Consider the following 25,441-nt stretch of genomic DNA (forward strand, 5'->3'; position numbering starts at 1 on the left):
GCTGTTAAATTGCCGTCTTTGCCAAGCCAGCAGCATAATCTCTGACATGATCGCAGCCCATTTGTATGATATTTTACAGTGTCCAAGTCAAATCTGTGCCACTCATAACTCCTAACTGAATCGCCCCCAGTTTGGCTGCTATTGAAGGCCGTGCCCATTTCGGTGCCGAATGCTACTGGAGGGGAATCCCCTCACGATTCTCTGTGTCCTAGCCTGCAGAACGATCTCCGTTGCTGCGCAGGCGTTGTGGTGAATTTCTCAGGACTTTGTTTTGTTTTTGTTTTTGTGTTTTTAATTTTCGTAGTTTTTTTGTTTTTCTTCTCTCTGGAGGCGTCAGTGGGTCCCGTCTCTGCGGAAGAAAAGCTGGGCCCCCCGTCATCTTGGCGGATTTGTTTTTACCGAAATTTCGAAAGTTTCAGGGAGTTCTGGAGAATTGGAAGAATCGACGAGGGGGTAAAGGATTACAAAAATAGAAAGTGAAAGGGGAGGATGGTGAGGTGCGCGTCTGTCTCCATGCCCAACAAGAAGAGTGATTGGGAGAGAGGGAGAGGATGAGTGAGAGAGAGAAAAACAAAGCATCGTCAATCGCAATCGCATCGTCGTCATCGTCGTCATCGTCGTCCTACGGCGTCAATGGACAGCTAGGAGTTGCGTATGTCGACACTACACTGGAGGATCATGTGTTTCACTCTTTTGGAGTTACGGCGAGCGAGGTGATTCATTTCAAGGTTGCCGTAATGGTGATCAGAGAAGCATGTGGATTTAATTAGCCATATTTTGCGGACTGTTTTGCGCTTTCGGTGTTAGGCGAGAGCGGCTCCTTGCTGCTGCTGCTACCCCAGCTGCATTGGTGTTAACGTCGATGCGGTTCGTGTGTGTGGTCGGTGCAGTTTGGAGTTGTTTTGGAGGTGTGGATATTCTTGCTGAAGATGTTGGGGCGAATTTTCAACGCGGTTTACTGGTTTCTGGATTCGTACCAGGAAGTTAGTGGATAACCATCCGGTGTTGGTAGTGCTGCTATGTCTGTGTGAAGTGTGTTTATCGGTAGCTTCTTTTGATCAAGGTGGTCGCCACGATCAGCGTCGGTTGCGTTCTTTTTGCTAAAGCTGTTCATTTTTGAAACGAAGAGTGTTAAACTGACATGGGGCTTACCACTTCGCGTGGGAGGAGTATGACAACAGAGTAAACCTATTGCATCACCTCTGAATAGCTCTCCAATACCTTTTTTTTTTTTTTTTTTTTTTTTTTTTTTTTTTTGTTTTTTGTGTTTTTTGCTTTTTTCTTCCAGGACTTTTCGCGGTCGAGGGATGTTTCTTTCTGATTTCAGTGGGTGGAGGAGGAGCAACCTTAACGTACCTAGGGGTATTTCGGCTCTTCAGTGATTGTTATCGAATTCCTCCTCACTCGAGATGTCTAATCGTGGATGGTCCGACCAGCAGAAATTGGTGAAATTGTAGTTCCGCTCCTTGTAGCTTGGCACAGTTTCAGCGCCCAATGCGCTTGCAAATATTTCCCCTGTAATTTTCCACTCTGAGTGTGTCCAATCCTCGTAAGAATTCCTCTTGATAATTCATTCTGCGAAGTAGGAGTCAATTTAGCACGAAATCGCCTCATGAATTTAAAAGTTTCGATTGCTTTCCGTAGTAGCTTCTCTTTCGTGTGCGCCCACCCTCTAGGTTGAAGTGCATAAGTAAAGGCTCCTGAAATCGGCCACCGCAATGCAGCCGCTCAGCTGGTGGGTGCAGTGCTTGGTGCTCCGGACACTGCCTGGACCGCTGCAGCGGTTGAGTCGATCATCAGGATCAGGTGAAGATGACGATGGCGGAGAGGCGGCGCCTTTGCGGACGGACAGATCTCCCTCGCCTCCCACGTGCGGTTCATTCAAAGCCTGCAGGAATGGAGCCTTCTGTTTGGCGGCCGCCCTAGCAATGACTGTGCTTATCGTCCTTGTTATGCATTTATTCCTGGATTTCCGGCCAGCCCCTTCTCATGTAAGTCCTTTTATTCCATGACTTCAATCTTTGTTAATCATAAGTAAACATGTGAGAGTAGACGTTCTCTGGCACCAGTACTATACTGGTATAGACGGACGAGGATATGAACTTTCTGTCAAGTCGAAAGGCATGATGCATGAGCATCAGTAGTCTGGTAATCGGTCAATACGAAAGATTCTCCACAGTAGCTCTTTCAGCCCTACATATAGTTAAAAGAAGATCTTGGCAGTCGGCCGCGTGGATTGCGGCGCCCTCTCAATTGTGCGGCATTTGGTAGCTACCCGAATCCAGTTTCCCATACATGTTTTCCTAAAAGGTTTAGGAATAGAACTCTTTGTTGAGACAGTGTCGAGGTATAATTCTTTTGGACAAGATACAATTGCAAAATATGACGACTGGTGTGTGTTTGAAAGTGATCAGTTGTATTGTTAGAATGTTAATCTTAGTGGTCCTGATCTGTGTGTTGCAGAAGGAGAGTTGGCAACATATGTTTGTTCAGTCCATTGACAACAACAGCATCAGTAATCACTTGAAGGAAATCACCAAGGAACCTCATGTGGCCGGTACTGCGGAGAATTTCAAGACAGCTGAGTATGTAGAGTATACTTTTAAGGCCTATGGCCTGGATGCGCATCACAAGGATTACGACGTACTATTGACTTACCCTTTGCATCGATTGTTGGTGCTCACACAGCCGGACCATGAACCAATTAAATTCTCTCTGAAAGAAAAAGCTGTTGCTGGTGATCCATACAGCAATAGGTCAAATATTATCCCAACTTTTCATGCATACGCCCCGTCGGGAAATGCTTCCGCTGAGGTCGTGTATGCCAACTACGGGCGTCGAGAGGATTTCCAGAAACTTGCCCAGCTCGGTTTAAAGGTTGAGGGGGCTATCGTTATTGCGAAATATGCTAAGATATATCGCGGGGACATTGTTGAGAATGCAGCACAAGCAGGAGCTGTCGCAGTTGTGATTTACTCTGATCCTCTGGATTATGGAAACAACGCTACTCAAGGGTACTATCCTTCTTCGCAATGGTTACCTCCAAGTGGTGTGCAGCGAGGCTCCGTGTTTAGAGGAATTGGTGACCCCCAGACGCCAGGTTGGGCGAGCGAATCAGGCGCTGAAAGATTATCTGTGGATGACCCTGCTGCCCAGTTGCCTCGAATCCCATCAATGCCAATCTCTGCCGAAGATGCTCTCCCAATTTTAAGGTCCTTGGGTGGTCCGGTAGCTCCGATTGAGTGGCAAGGAGGTCTTGAGTTATCAGAATACAAGTTGGGCCGTGGTCCAGGGAGACTTGACCTCTCGTATGTGGTAAAGTACTCGCGTGTATTGCAATGTGAATCATCCCTTACTTGAAATCACCATCTTAACTTGTTCTTACTTTTCTCTATATCGTGAAATCGGCGGGCAGTTATAGACCATATTTAATGCAACGACAATGACTTTTTCTTGAAATCTTTATCATTCTTTTTTCAGTTCCCAGGTGGTATGCATTCACTGAATACGACTAGTTCTATTGGGCCGGCTGTTGTATGCAGGCCAACCAGACGGTGACTCCCATTCGTAATGTTTTTGCTACAATCGTGGGGTCACAAGAGCCCGACAGGTCTTGAATGTGCACAATTTTCTCTCTTTCATAACATTCCCCGTGGTAAACAAATATCAGTGGGGCTGTAGATATTAACTTAATTCGTTTTTTTTCTTTTAGACTTATATATCGAATCTGGTGGTTCATGACTGAACTGCAATGTCTGCAGTCAATTTTCGTTGGTGCAGTGATGTTGATAGAACCGTATTTGATGGTTCAGGTTGGTACTGCTCGGTAATCACCGCGACGCATGGACGTTTGGAGCTGTGGATCCGAACAGTGGCACAGCGACACTCTTAGAGGTAATGAGTAAGCCCTTCTATCAGACGCGTGTTGGATGCACGCAGTTGTGAGATGCTATGGTTGCATGATTGTTTCAGATTACACCTGACCCTTAACGTTTGGAGTTTGTCTCTAAGGACGGGTATTGTATGCTAGTGTGTTGCACTGTTAGTTAAGATAAAGCAATTTTTGCCTTATCAGTAGCGTGAAATATGTGCAGCTGGCCAGGGGATTTGGAAAGCTTATGGAGCAAGGTTGGCGTCCTCATAGGAGCATTGTGCTGTGCAGCTGGGATGCTGAAGAATACAGCATGGTCTGCACTGTCCTGCTCTTGTTGAAACCTACCATGTCCCTTGCATTTGCGTTATTGTCATCCTCATAATATTATGAATCAGCATTCAATATCCATAAAAATAGTGAACAATATTGAACTAAATTTTGACCAGGATTGAACGGTGTCGACAGATAGGGTCAACTGAATGGGTGGAGCAAAACATTGATGTTCTCGATGCGAGCGCAGTTGCATACATGAATGTAGATTGCGCTGTGGCTGGGCCAGGTTTTAATGCAGCAGCCTCTCCGCAGCTTGACGACCTACTAATAGAAATTACAAAGCAGGTTTGTGCAAAGTATGGATGATCGTTTCAGTGTATACCTGCTTGCAGATCTCGGCACTGAATGAGAAACCGAATAGCTTATGTGGTGAAAAGTGTTTATTGCAGCGGTAGCATCACAGAGTTTTGTCGGATTACTTAGCTTGTCACAATCCGTTGTCCTGCTACCTGTGAAAGCAGTAATTGTCATGTTCAAATTGTCCATGGTGTTTCTAGTGCAACAATATATACTTCATTGTGGTTTGTTTCTGAAATTCTTTATATTTATCAATTTGTGATCATATGGTTCGCCAGGTGACAGACCCAGATGACGACGACCAGAGCTTGTACGAGTCATGGGTGGTCTCAAGCAACAAGAGTAACCCCTTTGTACGTGAATTTCTACTGAGTTATTTCTAATTGTTTACTTCATGTTGAATCTGAGGCATAGATACTATGGGGATGGTAGAATATGTATGTTTTGATAATGAGAGGATCCTGATCGTACTTCCCACTTAAGATCTCTCATTTTCATTACTACTGATTTGGGGTCCTGTTGCCGTGGCTTCATTCTTCATTACCATCTGTAGCTTGGTACTTGCACAGAACAAAAGCAATTTGGTACAAACCCTTGTTCTCAGAAGTAGAGCTCGGTTTCTCTTTTGAAATGTGAAGCCTGACAAGAAGATGCGTGTTTCAGATTGATAGGTTAGGTGGCGGGGGCTCAGATTTTGCAGCCTTTTTACAGCATGCAGGCGTGCCATCTACGGATATTTTCTTTGCTGCTGGTAAGTATCTTCAGTTTGAAACGTATTCCGTGATATATCTCAACTCACTTCTTTTCTGGACAATCACATGTTCTAAGTTTTGGCATGATCCTACTGTCTTAGTGTTCTTAGGGCTTTAGCCCGTGTTGTGTAAACGTGCAGATTATCCTGTGTACCATAGTACCTTTGACAACTACAATTGGATGACCAAGTTCGGTGATCCATTGTTTCATCGTCACGTGGCTGGTAAGAGAATTCCCTTCATTTTATTTGGTGCATTTAAGATCATCGGCAACACGCTTGATTCAACAACTCTTGCAAATTGTACTTTTTGGTTCACTTTAACTGCGGGGTTTATACATGAAAATGAGATTGGGAAGCTGGTGTGGCATTTTCATTATGCAGTGACAAGTGTGTGGGGATTATTAGCCTTGCGGCTTGCGGATGACGAAATCCTGCCTATGAAGTATGAGGCTTATGCGAAAGAGCTTCATTCATATGCCCTTGAAATAAACTCTGAGTTTTTATCTTCGAATGCTCCAGAAAGTGTTTCTATTGCACCTCTTTTCTCGTCTATCAAGGGCCTACAAGCCTCGACTCACCAATTGGCTCAGGAAGTCGAGGTAATTTTGCATTCATGCCTTGTAGTTAGAGACACAACTATATTTTGGATATGGTGCGGTGTCCGGGTTGTAGTTTCGTAAAATTGTATCACAGAAGGTGCGACGCTTTGATCACGACATTTTACTTTTGTGTAGGCCTTAAAGCAGGAAGGGATGCAAATGCAATCAGGACTGTCTTCGGGGATTCTGTATCGTCGGCGCGGACTCAACGACCGCTTACTGCGGGCAGAGCGTGCGTTTCTCGACAGTGATGGACTTTCTGGTGCATCTTGGTACAAGCATCTGGTATTCCTCCTCACTTGGAACCTAAGTGTTCAGGAAGTAGTTAGAATGGAATGGGCTTAAATGGTCCACGACTGTAACATTTTCATATGTTGGCAGTGAGAACGGGTTCACTTAACTACTGAAATTGGTCATTGAAGTTCTCGACAGGGCAATGGAAATTTGTACTTCGAAGACTGCATCTTATTCATTATATGTTGTTTTCAGGTATATGGACGTGTTGCAAACAACAACTATGGGTCGCTTTCTTTCCCAGGCATCTGGGACGCTTTTCACCAGGCCACAGAAAGCAGCAACGATACTGCAAACACAGCGAAGTGGGCGGCAGTGCAGCATGAAATATTCCGTTGTGCACGTGTTATAACGCGGGCATCGCTTGTTCTGCAAGGCAAGATCACGTGATTGTCTACAGCACTACGGCTTAATTCGAAATATCTGTATCAATTAGTCATCCGTTCCCGAATAGTTTGAGATCGCCCCCTATGCTATGCCGGATCAGGACGTGGAATCTGAAAGTGCTGGGTGCATATGCACATAATCGTGAATGAGATGCCTACTCACAGGTCTGTACACAATCTGCATGAAGTGAGCACGTTTGACAACTTCTAGAATGGTGAGAGGACATGTCTGAATCTGCCGAAGTTCAATCTGAAGACTTCGATTTTGCATGGCTTGTAGTTGATAGCAACATGGTCAAATGTGCAACTTAACCAGAGTTTTTTGGGTTTCTTCGCAATGCTCAACTTTCTAGTCCTCATCCGTGCTTTTCCTTTCCTTCCACTGAACCTTCACCTATGAAAGCTGACTGACAAGACGGCATTGTTCATATGTATTGCTTGACTACAGTTTCCAGTTCTTCGAGCACCACTTAGTCAATATGTATCTCATCTAACGGTAGCTCTTGGCTTACTCTTGCTAACGGATCATTCTCGCTGCTGGTAGAATTTGCAGTGTTGCTTCTGGGCATCTGCATTTTATTCACAATATATTATACTATTGTTCACAGAATGTCTACCACATTGCAGGATTGCTTGTACGTCCAACTGTATGCCTTGTCTTGTCTAATTGTAGTTACTGAACTACAGTTCGTAATACTGGCTTTCAAACCAAGTTCCTCAGGTTGTACTATTGTTGGTGTTGCACTAGGAATTCGCACTCTTAATACATAGATGACTTTGGATCTCCGTTCATGAAAAAACTGGGTGTTTCCTGGATTTCTCATTTCTGTAAACTGCATATTCAAACCATTTCCACATGGTTATTTTATGTGTTTGTGCACGTTCGAACACGAAAGCTTGAAAACCAGGCTTTGCTTGTGACCATCAAACCATGTTGTATGGGTGGACATTATGTTGTTAAAGCAAATTTAAAATAAATAACGTTCTTTGTGATGTAGTCTTTAAATAATATTTTTGAAAACATTCAAATAAAAAAAAAATACAATAAGAAAACCTAAAGGCCAATTCTTTCGTAGATATTAAAAAGAATATAAAATAAATAAAAACATGCATGTAAAAATTATATTTATAAGTATATATATACAGATATATATATATATATGTGTGTGTGTGTGTGTGTGTGTGTGCTTATATTAGATGATTTAAATTTTGGATTCTTACATAGTTTTGGATTGTATGTTTGATGCATTTGTCTTAAAATTATTAAAATAGTAGAAAATACTTTTTATGTAAAGTCTTTATATTTAGAAAAGCCAACGAGGGGTGACAACTTTTAAATCCTTTGATAGGTACATATTGAAAAGTGTCACTTGATGTCTTTTTACTTCAAAAAATCAATTTAAATATCTTAAGAAGAAAGTTTGAGGTAGAATGCACCTTCTATTTTATCTAGTGTAAATAGTGTTATTTTTGAGGATTTGAAATAGATCCACCTTAAGAATCAATCTTTACAATAATCTAAAAAATTATATTATTAATTCATAAACATAAATATAATAAATAACAAACAATAATTTATATTTTCATAATTGTTAAAATCAAGATATAGGCTAACATATCTAGACTATTAGTAAAAATAAAATTGGTCAATTTCATAGCTTCTTTTCATTCTATACAATATACAAAGAATAAGATTTTTATAGAAGTGTTTTACTTAAGATAGTAGAGACCTTAGTAAGGCTTTTATATCATAGCTTTTTAAAGTAGACTTTAAAGTATAAAGATCATGTAATTCACTTAATTGACACTTTTATAAATAAAACTTAGAAAACTTCTACCTAACTATACAAAAAAATAAAAATATATGAAAAAAATAAAAAAATCCAATCTCTCTGAGCTCTTGCATCCAAACTAACTCACAAACTCTTGAAAATTCACAAAAATTGAAAATATCCAACTCATTGATAAAGTAAACAAATTAGTTGTAGTAGAAAAAAGTATAATATTCTATATTTTATAGATTTGAATAAGTAGGGATATTTTTAGCTTAATCTAGAATTACTTTAGATCTGCTTGATTGTAAGAGTACTAGTGCAAAAGTAGAAGTGGTGTATATAGAATTAAAGTGGTGGTTAAATTTTTTTTATTATTTTATTATTTAAATTTTTTATTTGAGTATGTATTTCTTTAAATTGAGAAAAAATATACTTTCGGAAGAAGAGACAATCGAATATTTGTGAAGAATAAGAGTTTTAATATGGAGAGTATAATGCTAATGACATTGGAAGAAGACATAGTCAAATATTTGTGAAGAATAAGCATTTTAATGTGGAGAGTATAATACTAACGTCATTAGAAGAAGTTAAAACAATGTCTTATGTATTCATGTCTTTTTGAAGAAAAAAACAAGATGCAATCTATATAATTATTACTAGGTGAGTCATCTCCTATAAGTTATGCACATAGTTATGTTGGCTTTTTTATTCACATTAAAACAAGGACCATATAAATAAATGACATTGTATAAGTAAAGATAAATTGTTTGTCTAGTCATATAATCAAAATATATTTCTTTAGATATATCCACATAAATACGAATTTAAATCATTGCTAGAACTACTTTATATGGACATCAAACATACTATTATGTAAGAAATAATATTAGTAGAGGAAGCTTTTATTTTAAAATAGATATAAAAAATACAATCAAACATATGTCAGAATGTATACATTGACTCTCAAAACAAAGTCAATTAATAAAACAAAAAAAATTGAGAAGCCATATCTAAAAGAATATTAATATTTTTGCCAAATCAAAAATTAGATGAAATGCACAACCAAGTTGGCTATTATCATTCTAAATTTGAGCTTAAAAATTGTAGTAACAAGAGAGACATTACATTTTAAATAAGCTTAGGTCTATTGACTCAATTTTGGAATTATTTTCTTCAATCACCTTTAATTATAAGAATGAATTTACAACATTGTCTAAGGTTCTTCTTTTCACTTTTGGTTCGTAGAATAGTTTCTTAGGATATTTTTTCTTATAGTTATGAAGGTTTTCTTAGCCTAAAAAAGCATTACTAGAAGAAAAGAGGTTAAATACTATAGATTTATTGTAACATGCACTGTCATGGACATATACATTTATCTCAATAGTTATTTATATGATTAAGTAAAAGTATGTAAATATAGAATAATTTCATAAAATCTTCTAGAGAAGATTTCTAGAAGCTTCATTGACGTGGTTTTGATTTTAGATGTATTTGTAGGTTAGAAACTTGGTCAAAAAGCTAACCATGTATTAGTAGCTTGTGGAACAAGTAATCTCTATATAGTAGCTTGTGGAACAAGCTAACTATGTGGCGCATACATAGATAATTTGCCTTGCAAGATAAGTCATGTGGCTAGTAAAGTCAACACATGTTGGAGGTCCTATTGGACATCGCCATGTAGCTCTTAGTTAGATAGTATATATGGAGACAAGAGTGAAGCCTTCTTCACTCTTGTCAATGCCTTTCTAGTCTTAGTCTTATTTCAAGACTTTCTAATCTTCTTATTTTTTGGCAATAGCCAATCTAGTTAATATTACATCACCTTTTGAGTGACTTTTTAGTTCTCTTTAGTGATAGAAGAGTGTATTGAGGATTCTCTTTGTTTGAGATTCATGTCTTTGACAGTTTGACAAGAGTGCTAACATATTGTTTTTGTCTTGTTTCAAAAGTGAGTGGATTATCCTACTTCTATTGTTGTATTTTGAAGGTTGTAGACTATCCACTTTTAAACAAAAAATCTTGTTTTCTAACACTGATCTTTTTCTTAAAGAGAGTGGATTATCCCTCTTTGTGGGATTTATTTTTAGAGGTTGCAGATTATCCTCCTTTAATTTGACTTTTGAATTTATTTGAGTTGTCTATGGAAGGAAAGATTATAGATGCTACTCTCAACGAAAGTGAGAATAGATTTGCACCTATGGCAGATCTTTATAAGCTTGTCAATACTCTAAGAGTAGAAATCTCATGTATTTCCAACAATAATCATAGAAGTACTATGCCTATGCCTATGGAAGAAGTTCAGAGTCTGCGATAAGAAGTTGTGCAGTTGAAAGAAGCAAGTAGATCAAGATCACAACCAAATCCAGGGAGTTTTGCTTTTACAAGTATGACAGGGACAAGGATTAGTATGCCTGAGAAGTTTGATGGAACAAGATAAAAAAATTTGACGATTTTTGCAACAACTCAAGCTCTATCTAAGGTTGCATCATTTCCAATATCCTAATGGATTTACCCAAGTCGGATTCATAGGCACAATACTATCAAGAAGTACTCTCTCTTGATTTATACCTTTAATGGAAAAAGATTCACGATTCTTTTATGATTTGAATTCATTCCTAGAAGTGTTTACAGCCACATTTGGAGAAAGTGATTGAGAACAAGTAATAGAGACCAAGTTTTTATCCTTATGGCAAGGATCACGATCAGCCACTATATATGGTGCCAAATTCTAAAACCTCGCTTGTGGTATGGATTGGAACGATGAAGCACTTATCAACCAATTTTGATATGGATTAAAGGATAGCGTTAAAGATTTATTATAAACAATGCCAAAAGTAGAATCTTTAGAATAATTTATTACTCAAGTCATTGCATGCGATAATCATTCATTTGAAAGGCATCAAGAACAAAGATTTGGTTGGAGAGGAACAAGTCAAGTAATGGCAGTAACTTCCAAGTTTTTTGAAACATATTCGTCAATACTAGAACCAATGCAAATTGATATGATACATTTTAAACCTCTCACAAAGCAAGAAAAGATTCGACGTCGCTAAGAGGGGTTGTGTTTATATTGTAGAGAAGCTAAGCACACTACTCAATATTGTCTAAAGAAGCAACGTAATTAAAAAATAAGGAGCACAATTACCAAAGAAGATAATGTGTCGGAAAATGAATTTCTCTAAATATAATAGGGACCATGCGGTGTCATAATACATGAAATCTTACTTGAGAATGCTCCAACATATCTATAAAGCCTTATAATACTTCATGATAATCCAAATATTGCCATTGTATATTAAGATAGTATCCAAAGCTCCAAAAATTCAAAAGCTCTAATTCACGAACCACTCGAAGCTCTTCTTTCATTTTTTTTTTTTTTTTTTTTTTTTTTTTTTTTCCATAGTTCAAATAATCCAAGATAATCAAATATCTTCCACCTCAAGCTTTTCACATCGGATTCACCAAATATGTTGTAATACGTGAAGTCTTACTTGAAAATGCTCCGAGCACCTGGCTGTGGAAGGTAGAATGGAAATTGCAACAACAAAATCTTAATTCTAATAAAACGCTAACAATGTTAAACAAGCTTTAATCAAATTCAAAGAAACCTCAAAGGAGTTCCAAAGAAATAATAAGAAATCTTAAAGAAATATTAAAATGATTAAAAACATATCTCAAATACATCTCAATTCAATCTTAATTTAATCTTAGTTGAAATCTTATTGGACTTCATTCAAACTTTAGGCCAAAAACTTATTAAATCTTAAATCCTAAACAAACTCAAATAAAATCCTAAATCCTAAAGCAAATCTTGATCAAATCCTAAGAAAACCTTAAACCCTAAATCAAATCCTAAACCCTAAATCTTAAATCAAATCCTAATTCTAAATCAAATCCTAATTCTAAAACAAATCCTAACCAAATCCTAACCCTAAATCAAATCCTAAATTCTAAACAAAATCCTAATTCTAAAACAAACCCTAGTAATTTCTATAACAGATTTAAACCTCAATAACTAATGAATGAACTGTTAAACTTAATTCAAATTTTGCATACTTCTTTAAAAATAAATTAATTATAAGCACAATTTTTTTTGAAAATAATCAGAATTACAAAATAGACAATAACTTCAAAAACGTGCTTAGGTATTGGCTGGCCTCCTTTTCTAACTATGATGCTAATCTCTCAAAGCCAATATCTCTCCTTTTCACCATTCGATTGATCTCAAAATTCTCATACACATAGAAAAACAAGTCTAATATCCTCTCACATAAATTTCACTCCAATTGAATTAGTAAATTGCAAGAAATCTTAAAAATCCTCACTAGACCTAAAATTCTACTTTCTGAGATCTTGACTCACTTAAACCTCAATAATCCAACAATTCAATCGTTAGATCGAGCTAAGATTTACAATACATATTAAGCACAACAATGAACATTAATCTACAAATTTTTACCCATAGATCTATTACAAAACTCTTAAAATTACTAGAAACAACAATCCTATTTTATTTCATAAAACCTAAGTCATCCGAAAACAATCTTGACTTTGTAAAGTTCTTACAAAGTCATAACAACTCCAAATTGTCCAAAACTAATGTTCGTAGAAATTGTATTCGGTTTTCTCTCAAATCTCATTCTTTGATTTGCCAAAGAATCCTAGAATCGTCGTCAAGACTTGATTTTGTGCCTCAGGGTCTAATTTCGACTCTAGTTTATAATCAGTCTTCTTTGGATATCAATATCTAGTTTTTCTAAGTAAATTTTACTAGAATTTACTCTTAACTTCTTTCTAAAGATGCTTATATCATTTATTTTTCCAATCTATTTTGTTTTGCCTTATTTATAGTCATACGAAGTAAATAGAAGTCACTTTTCAAAAAAAAAAGCATTACTACTAAAGGTTTTACTACCTCCCTATCTTTTATCCATATTTTTCTACTTTATCTTTTAACTTGACTCTTCTATTATAAGATCTATATTATCATCTTTTACCATATATTTGTATTACAACACAACAGCGACTAGAATCATGTGTAACACCCAGTAAAGGTCCTATCCTCTTCTCAGATCCCTCACCTTATTTTATAATAGAAGTATATTTCGGACCTAATAATCACAAAGTCTTCGCTTTGTTAGATTTAAGAGCCTCAACATATTTTATAGATGAAGATTTTGCCAAAAATCAAAAAATACCTTTAGTGAAGAAAGTTAAATCCGTACATATAGAAGTCATAGATGATCATTCATTGTCTTCTGGAAATGTTATCCATGAAACTATTCCTTTAGATGTAGCAATTAAAGATCATAATAGCATAGTAATATTTAATATAATAAAATTTCCCTCTAATCTAGTTATTTTAGGATTATCATGGCTAGAAAAATATAACCCTCAAATAGATTGGATTTTTCGTAACCTTAACTTTCTTGATAGTATAATCCAAGATCATATTAGTAAAATAGATGTACGTAAGTCCACTATGTCCAAACTTTTATTAGTAGGTAGAAAAGCTTTTATGCATGCTGCAAAAGAAGGATCATCTTTTGCTATATATGCTACACTCATTTCTAATGGTGAAATAATGTCGAGTGGTATTCCTAACTAATATCAAAAATTCTAAGATGTTTTTGAAAAGAAGAATGCAGATATTCTTCTTGAGCATTGACCTTATAATTGTTCAATTGATCTGTAAGAAGGAGCTCAACCACCATTCGGACCAATCTATAGCTTATCACATAATGAGTTGGTTGCATTAAAAGAGTACATTGATGAGAATTTGGCGAAGAACTTCATACGCCATTCTAAATTTCCAACCGGGGCTCCTATCTTATTTATAAAGAAAAAAGACGGATCTGTACAAATGTGTATAGATTATCAAAGATTCAACAAGATCACCATCAAAAATAGGTATCCTTTGCCTTTGATTTCAGGACTTCTTGACCAACTCAATCAAGTAAAGATCTATACCAAAATAAATCTATGAGGAACATATAACTTAGTTCGTATCAAAGAAGGAGATGAATGGAAGATTATTTTTTGAATTAGGTATGGATATTTTGAATATAATGTCATGCCTTTTAGACTCACAAATATACGAGCCACTTTTCAACATCTTATGAATGATGTTTTTCATGAGTTTTTAGATGATTTTGTTATTTGATATTTAGATGACATTCTTATCTACTCTAAGAACACAGAAGAATATGAACTTCATGTTCGTCGCATATTATAGAAACTTAGAGATGCAAAATTATATGCCAAGTTAGAAAAGTGTATATTCCACACTACTCAAGTTGACTTTTTAGAGTACATCATTTTCAACGAAGGCCTTATGATAGATCCCAAGAAGGTTAAACTATCATAGATTGGAAGTTTTCAAGAATAATACGAGATGTGCAATACTTTTTGGCCTTTGCTAATTATTATCATATTTTGATCAAGAATTTTTTTCAAGTTGTAGCTCTACTTATATATTTGATTTGTAAAGACAAACTTGAGTGGAATAAAGAAGCAAAAGTATCATTTGATGCTTTAAAGAACGAGTTTATTTCTGCACCAATCTTATATTGTATTGACTTCTCTAAGGCATTTTTTATGGAAACAAACGCGTCAAATTTTGCTATAGGTGTCATGTTGTCACAAATGTGAACAGATGACAAACTCCATCCAATAGCTTTTTATTAGAGAAAATTTCAGCAACCAAGATTAATTATGAGATCCATGACAAAGAGCTCCTTACAATCGTGGATTCATTTCAAGAATGGCATCATTATCTAGAAGGTACTTTAAGTCCAATTACCATATATACAGACCATAAGAACCTCGAGTACTTCATATCAGTATGTATCTTCAATCGTTGTCAAGCTTGTTGGAGCATGTCGTATCTAGATTCAATTTTAAGTTCAATTATCGACCCGAAAAATAACAAGGTCTATCGAATATTCTTTCTAGACATTCTTATCTTGCACCAAAAGAAAGAGATACATCTTTTGATCAACAAAGATCAATTTTCTTGAAGTCCAAGTATTTTCATCTTTGAGCTATAAAATCAATATTGACTATTGATTCAATATTTGTGAAGAAAATTCAATCAAGCATGTCCTCTGATCCTCTTGCTTAAGATATCAAAGATACTTCCTCTAAGTCCCATGATACTTCTAAGTTTGAATTCAAAAATAATCTATTACATTTCAAAAGACGCTTCTATGTTTCGGAAGGTGAAGCTCGATTACATGTTCTTCAAGCTCGTCATGACTCTCCAGCAGTAGGATATTTTGAATACAATAAAACTTTGAAACTAATATCTAGGGATTTTTGGTGGTGACAAATGTGGAAGGCAGTCAAAGATTTTGTACAATCTTATGATGTTTGCTCAAGTTCAAAAACTCCTCGTCATCGACCTTACGAACTTCTTCACTCGTTATCCATTCCAAAACAACCATGGTCTTTTGTTTCTATGAATTTCATCATAGATCTTCCAATCTCAAGTTCTTATGACTCTATATTCATGATAGTAGATCGTTTTACTAAGATGGTATATTTTATACCATGTACAAAATCTATCATAAGTGAAGAAATAGCTAAGCTTTTCATTAACAATATCTATTGTTATCATGGATTATCAAAGGATATTATATCGAATAGGGAGACTCAATTTGTATCAAGATTTTGAAGAACCCTATTCAAGATTCTAAACGTGGATATAAAGCTTTTTTCAATTTTTCATCCTCAAATTGATGGACAAACAAAACGGATAATTCAAGTTTTAGAGCAATATTTGAGATGTACCATCAATTGTCATCAAGATGATTGGACAACTCTTTTGTCATTGGCAGAGTTTGCATATAATAATTCGATACATTCTTTTACTTAACAATCACCTTTTTTGTCAATTATGATTACCATCTACATCTTGATACTTTTGACTTTTCAAAAATTGATAAACTTATGGCAGAAGATTTAGCGAATCGCTTGTCAGAGCTACATACAACAATAAAGATACAATTAAAGGAAGCTCAAGAACGACAAAAGACGAATGCAGATGCCTATTACAAGGAACAACCATAATCTAATATGGATGATAAGGCATGGTTACTTCGTTATAATATCAAGACTACTCATCCTTGTGATAAACTAGATTATCGTAGGCTGGGACCTTTTTCTATTTGTGAACAAATCAATCATGTTGCCTATCGATTACATCTACTGGAGTTTATGAAGATCCATCCTATATTTCACGTGTCTCTTTTGGAGCCATATAAGACAGTGAATATCTTGAGAAGAAGACAAATGCCACCTCCTCCTATAGAAGTAGATAATAACCAAGAGTTTGAGGTGGAAGAAGTCTTAGATTCAAGGTGGCGCCAAAATAGGTTGGAATATCTTGTTCATTGGTGCAGATATGATACTAGTGAACGCACATGGGAGCCATCAAAGAATCTACTAAATACAGCAAAGAAAGTTGAAGTCTTTCATCAACAACATCCATTAAAACCAAGATGAAGAATAGCAAACCTTTACTATAAAAGAAATAAGTTTAAAGAAAAATAACATTCTACCTTCTATCTTTCATTGTAGCTTCTGTGTATTTGTAATGAGATGGAGTACCAACAACTAGCAGATTCAACTCAAGAACTTTCATTTGTGGACGTACCAGACGAGACATTGCAATTGTCATAATCTTCAAGATGATGAAATCGAGATGAAGATCCTCAAGAACGACATATCCTTCCTTGAATAGATGGTGAGATACAATGTGTTTGATATCACGACCTTGGAAGAGACTCTCGATGTTTAGTGATTTTATTAGAAGTAGGAACAACTTCTGATGGTGTTCCAAATATTTTATTTGAAGGAAGTTACAAAAGCCTCAACAATAACTAAATAACAAGGTAATCTTCTCACCCTGATAGGAGACACAAAAGATGGTTGAGATGACCTATCAACCATCTTCAAAGAGAGCAAAGATCGGAGTATGTAGCAAATATAATTTACCGCATCTTAAACTTCCTCAACATATGAAGACCGCTCCTCATGGAACTTGTCTTTAGAATCAGGAGTAATGTCATGGACATATACATTTATTTCAATAGTTACTTATATGATTAAGTAGAAGTATTTAAATTTAAAATAATTTTATAAAGTCTTCTAGAGAAGCTTTCTAAAAGCTTCATGGACGTGGTTTTGACTTTAGATGTGTTTGTAGGTTAGAAACTTGGTCAAAAAGCTAACCATGTATTAATAGCTTGTGGAACAAGTAATCTCTGTATAGTAGCTTGTAATACAAGCCAACTACGTGGCGCATATATAGATAACTTGCCTTGCAAGATAAGACATGTGGCTAGCAAAGTCAACATATGTTGGAGGTCCTATAGAACATCGCCATGTAGCTCTTAGTTAGATAGTATATATAGAGGCAAGAGTGAAGCCTTCTTCACTCTTGTCAATGCCTTTCTAGTCTTAGTCTTATTTCAAGACTTTCTAGTCTTCTTTTTTTAGTAATAGCCATTCTAGTTAATATTACATCACCTTTTGAATGACATTTTAGTTCTCTTTGGTGATAGAAGAGTGTATTGAGTATTCTCTTTCTTCTAGATTTATGTCCTTGACATGGACATATCACATATAAAGTGACAAAGAATTTGGGTATTTTTTAATTTACATTATTTAAGATCTATAGATATTATATTATTTATATCAACCTTTTAAGAAGAGGATGCCTAAGAAGCATTATCCATGCTCAAAGATAAGCTTTCATAAGAACCACAATAAATATTGGACTAAGTAATGTTGTAGTCACAAGGATTACTTTGAGTGAATACCTAAATGTGGTAGTGAGTACCAACATAGTTAGGCATGCACTTCATGAACCAGGTCTCAGATCATTAAAGAAGCCACTACTCATGGTCAAGAATGTATATTGTAGGTTAGAATTTACTCAACTTCATCAAGATTAGACTATTTATGATTGATATAAGGTAATTTCTAGTGATGAAACTCAGATCAATTGATTTCATTGTAATGATTGTGCTTGGTGTTTGGTGAAGGATGAAGAATTTCAATTAAATTAAGACTTAATAACTTTTTAAGTAAAATTTATAAACCAACTATACCAAAAAAAGAAGATGGTAGATTCTATCCCAATACTTAAGACAAGTAATTAAAAGCTATTAATTAAATATCTACTTGGATTCAATGGAAGCAATTATACCAATACAATTTTGAATGGCCATGAAGGCATAAGAAAACTAGGGAATGATTTAAAATTTAAGAAGCAACATTCTTTAAAATAAACATAAAAAAAACTCGCTAAGTTTTTCAATCTTCTAATAAAATCTCAAATTAATTAGCCTCGTATCATTTTTTACCATAGATTTTAACACTCCACCTCAATCAACACACAAAATATATATATATATATATATATATATATATTTTATTTTTATACTTATAAGAAAGATCCATGGTTTAGAAGTTTTATCTAAATGCTATATAATAGGTAATAATTAGAATTCATGGAGCCAAATGAAGGTTTTCAAGTCTCTAAGAAGAAAAAATTTGATTTACCTCAATATCAATAGAAAAGAGAAAAATATATGGATATTTCAAATTTAATCTTACATTCTTATAGATAACTCAACTTGGATTAAGGAAGTAGAATGGAGGCTCACAATATCACCAAAAAGAATAAATAAACTTACACATAAGTTTTAAAATATCTAAATATTTTCTGTAAACTTAAATCTTATCTTATACAATATAAAGGGATTGTTCTATTATATATTATAAATTTTGATAGGATAGTTGGAAGAAGAGAGTATATGTTTACTTCACCATTTGTAAAATTAAAGATTAAAGTTAATATCTATAAATAGATATAAATTATAAGAAAACATGTGTTTTAAAACCTTCTTTAATGTCGTCAAAGAAAGACATCTAAAGTCCAAGATCACTTCTTTTAAAGACTTCAATAGCAAATAAGAAAATATGTAAGATTAAATTGAAGATATTTTTTGAGATTATTTTTTCAAATTCTACATAAAACAAGATTTTTTTGAGAAGAAAGTAAAATTACAAAACAATCATACAAAATATTCTATTAAATTTATTGACAAAATAAATTTATGCCTATTTAAACTATTATTTTGTTTTAACTTATTTAAAATAATTAAAGTTGTGGCTAGAAGAAAAGTTCTTATACCATGTGTGGTTGGCATGGAATTTTTCGGAACCTTTTAAAAATATACAAGAAAAGACTTCATAGGCAAAGAAGACAAAGTATTGGCTCAAAGTACATTATCTATCTCAATTGTGGAAAAACATTTTTTTTCTATATATATGATATAAAAGAATCTCTTTAGATAATTGGCATTCAATTACATCACTAAATATTTCTTACAAAGTCTATACAAAAGCCATTTATAAACGTCTCCAAAAAAATGCTTATATAAATATAAAGTCCAAATTAATTTATTTTTTCACTATTTCATTAGATATTAGAGAAAGAAATTCTTATTTAAAGAAAACATAAATTTGACTAAATAATCAAATAATTTCTATTACTTCTTAAATAAGATTTTTCTAAGGCTTATAATAAGATATTATAAAACTTCTTATTAGTTGAGGTTTATGGTTTATTGTTTATTGTAAAAAAATTCAATTTTTTGATTTAAATTTAAACATAAATTTATTCAAATAATTAATTTGAGTAGATTTAAGCTATACAAAGTAAAATAAATAAAAAAGTAAAGTAATCTATTATATCTAATAATATCCTCTTATCTTTTTTTTATATTTCTTCATCCATATATGTTAGGGATATAGTCTTTAGACCTTTCTAGAGACAAGTTTCTAGAACCTTTTAGAAAGAAGTCTCTAGAAACTTCCAGAAGATTCCTTGAATATTCTCTTAGAATATTCTTCAAAGATTCTCTAAAGATTCTCTAAAGATTCCCTAAAGATTCCCTTAGAAGGCTCTAGAAGATTCTTAGAATATTCTAGTAGATTCTAGGAAGTTACTTGAGAAGCTTCCTAGCTCTTGGGTAGTTGCTCGAGAAGCTTCATAGTTCTTGGGAAGCTTCTTGATGCGCTTCCTTAGAACCATAGGCCAGTAGTATATATAGGAGTCGAGGCTGAAGAGTTCTTCAGTCTCGACAACACATCTCTTGAAGCTCTAGCTCAATTCTCTTGGCGTTGCTCTTGTACTCATCTGATAATCTAGTTCTTGTCATTTCTTCTTGAACTTCTTGTTTAGATTTCTTGTTTGTATTTTTGGTCTGCGATAGTTTGTCGAGACTACCTTTATCTTAATATCAGAGCTGAATCCTTCTTGTTTGAGAGCGGATTACCCCTCTTCTTGAAGGTATTCTAGCGCTTTAGGGGTTGCGGATTACCTTCCTCTAAACTGATATTTTCTCAATCATAATATCAGAGCTTAGTTCTTTGAGGCAGAGAGTGGACTATCCCTTTCCTTGGAGATACTTGAGCATTCTAAGGGTTGCGGATTACCCTCTCTTGGACTGATATTAAGTCCTTCTTTTTGTTTAGCATAGCTAGTAAAAAAGACTGTTAACATCGATTTCAGAGCTTTGCCTTCTTGATAGAGTGCGGATTACCCCTCTTCTCGAAAGCATTGAGGCATTTTTAGAGGTTGCAGATTATCCTCCTCTAAAACTGAAATCGTTTAGTGTTTTTTTTTTTCTTTTCTCCGAGTAGGTTTTAGTGACAGGTAGTGCTACAATTTTCTCCAAGAGACTTAGCAATTTCTTCTTCTCTCAAAATTTTAATCCATCTATTCTCTAAATATGGAAGTAGACCAGGTCATAGATAGTGCATCTCCACAAGTAGACAATAGAGTGGCAACTCTTGCAGATCTTCAAGCTCTTATGAATAGTGTACAAAAGGAGATTGCATTTCTTCCCAATCCAAGTAAAGAACCTCAAATTGATTTAATGACCGAAGAAGCTAGACGCGAAATTCATAGCCTACAACAAGAGATTATTCGACTGAGAGAAGCAAGACATGTGTCACATACGACCCCTATGGATACTTCAAGGATTAGTACGAAAGAACCAAAAGCGAGTATGCCAAACAAGTTTGACGGAACAAGAGCCAACTTCCGAGGTTTTGTGCAACAAGTACGGTTTTACCTACGCCTATACCCTTCTCGTTATCCGAATGGATTTACCCAGGTTGCTTTCATAGGTACTCTTCTATCAGGAAATGCTCGCTCTTGGTTTGCTCTACTATTGGAGAAGGATTCTCCAATATTGTACGACCTAGAGGCTTTCATAGAGAGACTTACTGGTGCGTTTGGAGATAGTGATCGAGAAAGAGTGGCTGAAAGAAAGATACAAAATTTGCGACAAGGATCACATTCTGCTGCAATCTATGCTGCAGAATTTCAACAGCTTACATGTGATCTTGATTGGAATGATAAGGCTTTCATGACACGATTTCGATATGGACTGAGAGATGATGTCAAGAACTTATTGATCACCATGCCTAAGGCGGATACTTTAGAAGAACTTATATCTCAGGCAATTATTTGTGACAACCGCCTCTTTGAATTACGACAAGAAAGACGATCAGGCTGGAGAAATGATGGAGCATTTGCTACATTTTCAAAAGGTTCAGAGAATCACTCCACAAATCCTGAACCCATGCAAATTGATGCGGTACGTTTCAAACCCCTCACAGCTGAGGAAAGGAAGCAACGGTTTGAACAAAACTTGTATTTATATTGTGGAGAAGCGGGCCATAAAGCTGTAGATTGTCGGAAGAAACAAAAGCCTCAAACAACAAGACTCAGGAGTACAAGCATGCAGGAAAACAAGGACGCCCAGCCACAATAGGGACCGTGCGGCTGGACATCTCAACATCCAAAATTAATCAAGGTCCCTTTCTCTCAGCACAACCTTCAGATTGTTTTATGGTACCTTTACATCTGGGTATTCAAGAACTACAAGTCGATGCTTTATTAGACTCGGGTGCATCCGCTTGCTTTATAGATGAAGAGTTTGCCAAGCTTCACAATATTTCTCTTGTAAAGAAACTTAAGCCTGTCCATGTAGAAGTCATAGACGGACGACCATTGTCTTCGGGCAATGTTATCCATGAAACTAAACCATTGAAGGTACGTCTTGAAAACCATGAGAGCAATATTGTGTTTAATGTTATCAAGACCCCTTCATGTCTTATCATTTTGGGACTATCTTGGCTTGATAGATATAATCCATTGATAGATTGGAAGTTGCGGAAAGTGACATTTCCAACAAACTCCTTGAAGATAGAATCTGCCAAGACAATGTCTAGAAACAAATCCTTGTTTATAGGTGCAAGGGCTTTCATGAAGGAAGCCAAGCAAAATACACCTCTTGTCATCTTCGCAACTCCGACTCGAGAAGATGCAACTCCGACTTTGGTTATTCCAAAGTAGTATGAAGAATTCAAAGATGTCTTTGAAAAGAAGAATGCTGATATGCTGCCAGAGCATCGACCCTATGACTGTGCCATTGAATTGCAAGAAGGAGCACAACCACCTTTTGGACCAATCTACAATTTGTCGCAGACGGAGTTGACTGAGTTGCGGAAGTACATTGACGAGAATCTAGCCAAGAACTTCATCCGTCATTCGAAGTCGCCAGCTGGGGCACCAATCTTATTTGTGAAGAAAAAGGATGGCTCACTACGGATGTGCGTGGACTATCGAGGTCTCAACAAGGTGACAAAAAAGAATCGCTACCCACTGCCTTTGATCTCTGGTCTTCTAGAACAACTTGGGCGTGCAAGGATCTTTACAAAGATTGACCTAAGGGGAGCTTACAACCTTGTGCAAATTAAGGAAGGAGATGAATGGAAGACAGCGTTCCGAACAAGGTATGGCCATTTTGAATACAATGTCATGCCATTTGGTCTTACTAATGCTCCAGCGGTCTTTCAACACATGATGAATGATATCTTTCGAGAGCATCTAGACGATTTTGTTGTCATCTATCTAGATGATATTTTGATATTTTCTAAGAACGAGGAAGAACATGAGAAGCACGTTCGTCTGGTACTCAAAAAACTACGGGAGCGAGGACTCTATGTCAAATTGGAGAAGTGCTTATTTCACCAAATTGAGATGGAGTTTTCGGGATTCATCGCGACTACGGAAGGATTGAAGATGGATCCAAAGAAGGTGGAAGCAATCATGTCTTGGGAAGTTCCGAAGACGGTTAGGGACGTACAATGTTTTCTTGGATTTGCTAACTACTATCGGATCTTCATCAAGAATTATTCTCAAGTTGCTGCCCCCCTCACTCGGTTAACGTGTAAGGACAAGCTTGAATGGGGACCTATCGTAGAAAAAGCACTTCAAGATTTGAAGATGGTATTTACTACAGCTCCAATCTTGGTACATCCGGACTTTACAAAGGCCTTTTATTTGGAGACAAATGCGTCGGATTTTGCTTTAGGAGCTGTACTTTCACAGATGGGTGTAGAGGAGAAGCTCCATCCAGTTGCGTTCTATTCTCGAAAATTCTCTGCTGCTGAGATCAACTATGAGATCCACGATAAGGAACTCCTTGCTATAGTAGATTCTTTCCAAAAGTGGTGCCACTTTCTCGAAGGAACTGCACATCCAGTGACCGTATATATGGATCACAAGAATTTGGAGTATTTTATGTCGGCTCGGGTTTTGAATCGGCGTCAAGCTCGGTGGAGTATGTCGCTATCCAGGTTCGACTTTGTTATTATTTATCGGCCTGGGAAGCAACAAGGGTTGTCCGATGCATTATCAAGGAGATCATATCTCGCGCCAAAGGCTGGAGATGCAGCATTTGATCAACATTGCACGACATTGTTGAAGCCAGAGAAATTTCGACTCAACGCAGCTATTGTACCAATTGATGCTGACTTCCTCGACCAAGTACGGGCCGCAACCATTGAAGATTCTCTAGCCCTTGATATCAAGTAACATGCTAGTGATGATAAATTCAAGATGGAAGGAGATCAAGTATATTTCGAAGAGCGGTTGTATATCCCAAAAGGGCCAATACGACTCCGAGTTCTTCAATCTCGTCATGACTTTCCAGCTGTGGGACATTTTGGATTCAATAAGACCTTGGAACTTATTTCCCGCGATTTCTGGTGGCCTCAAATGTGGAAGGATGTGAAAGATTTTGTTGTATCTTGTGACATTTGTTCAAGATCCAAAAACCCTCGACATCGGCCTTATGGACTTCTACAGCCATTGCCTATTCCGCGTCGATCATGGTCTTCGGTTTCCATGGACTTTATTACGGATCTACCACCATCGAATTCATTTTACAGCATTTTTGTTGTCGTAGACCGGCTTACAAAGATGGCGCATTTTGTTCCTTGCAAGAAGACATCGTCAAGCGAAGACACAGGAAGACTCTTTCTTGATAATGTGTATCGATATCATGGTCTACCAGATGATATCGTATCGGATCGAGGAACCCAGTTTGTGTCAAAGTTTTGGAAATCCCTTTTTGAAATATTGAAGGTGGATATCAAGCTTTCTTCGGCATTTCATCCTCAAACGGATGGCCAAACAGAACGGGTGAATCAAGTTTTAGAGCAATATTTACGTTGCACCATCAACTATCAACAAGATGATTGGGTCGCATATCTACTGCTAGCCGAGTTCGCATATAACAACACCCTTCATGCGTCAACTCAACAAACGCCATTCTTTTCCAATTATGGATACCATCCAAAGCTTGACTTATGGAGTTCGTCAACGATTAACAATCTGGCAGCTGAAGGATTGGTGAAGGAGCTTTCGCAGCTTCAAACTACATTGAAGCTTCAATTGCAAACTGCCCAAGAATCTTACAAGGCGTCTGCAGACAAATTTCGGAATCAGGCACCTAAATTCACAATTGGAGACAAAGTTTGGCTACTTCGACGAAATATTAAGACCAAGCGGCCATGTGACAAATTGGACTATCGGAGATTGGGACCATTTGTTATCCAGAAGCAGATCAATCCTATAGCGTATCGTCTGGAGTTACCAGCTACTATGAAGGTACATCCTGTCTTTCATGTTTCTTTGTTGGAGCCTTATCGAGAATCGTCTTTTCCTGGAAGAGTACAATGTCCACCACCTAGCATAG

The 25,441-nt window shown here is 36.1% G+C and overlaps 1 protein-coding gene and 1 long non-coding RNA gene across 3 annotated transcripts; both read left to right on the top strand.

Moving 5' to 3' along the window:
• The first annotated feature begins 414 nt into the window (after positions 1-414).
• LOC149988462 (uncharacterized) lies at positions 415-1,281 on the top strand. Of its 2 annotated transcripts, none has more exons than XR_016504474.1 (2): positions 415-713; positions 891-1,281. It is a non-coding gene; the product is annotated as an uncharacterized LOC149988462 (long non-coding RNA). The 2 variants fall into 2 exon arrangements; XR_016504473.1 differs by having other exon boundaries at positions 415-728; positions 891-1,199.
• LOC112285880 (putative glutamate carboxypeptidase LAMP1) lies at positions 1,178-7,147 on the top strand. Its single transcript, XM_024527204.3, has 12 exons — positions 1,178-1,991; positions 2,464-3,315; positions 3,543-3,610; positions 3,813-3,894; positions 4,095-4,187; positions 4,340-4,492; positions 4,783-4,857; positions 5,168-5,255; positions 5,397-5,480; positions 5,640-5,857; positions 5,993-6,142; positions 6,347-7,147. Exons 1-12 carry the CDS (start codon positions 1,719-1,721, stop codon positions 6,539-6,541), a joined length of 2,331 nt encoding a protein of 776 aa, XP_024382972.1. The 5' UTR covers positions 1,178-1,718; the 3' UTR covers positions 6,542-7,147.
• Positions 7,148-25,441: the final 18,294 nt, after the last annotated feature.

This window comes from Physcomitrium patens, chromosome 8, assembly GCF_059467195.1.
Source record: "Physcomitrium patens ecotype Gransden chromosome 8, ASM5946719v1, whole genome shotgun sequence".
Classification (NCBI taxonomy): Eukaryota; Viridiplantae; Streptophyta; class Bryopsida; order Funariales; family Funariaceae; genus Physcomitrium; species Physcomitrium patens.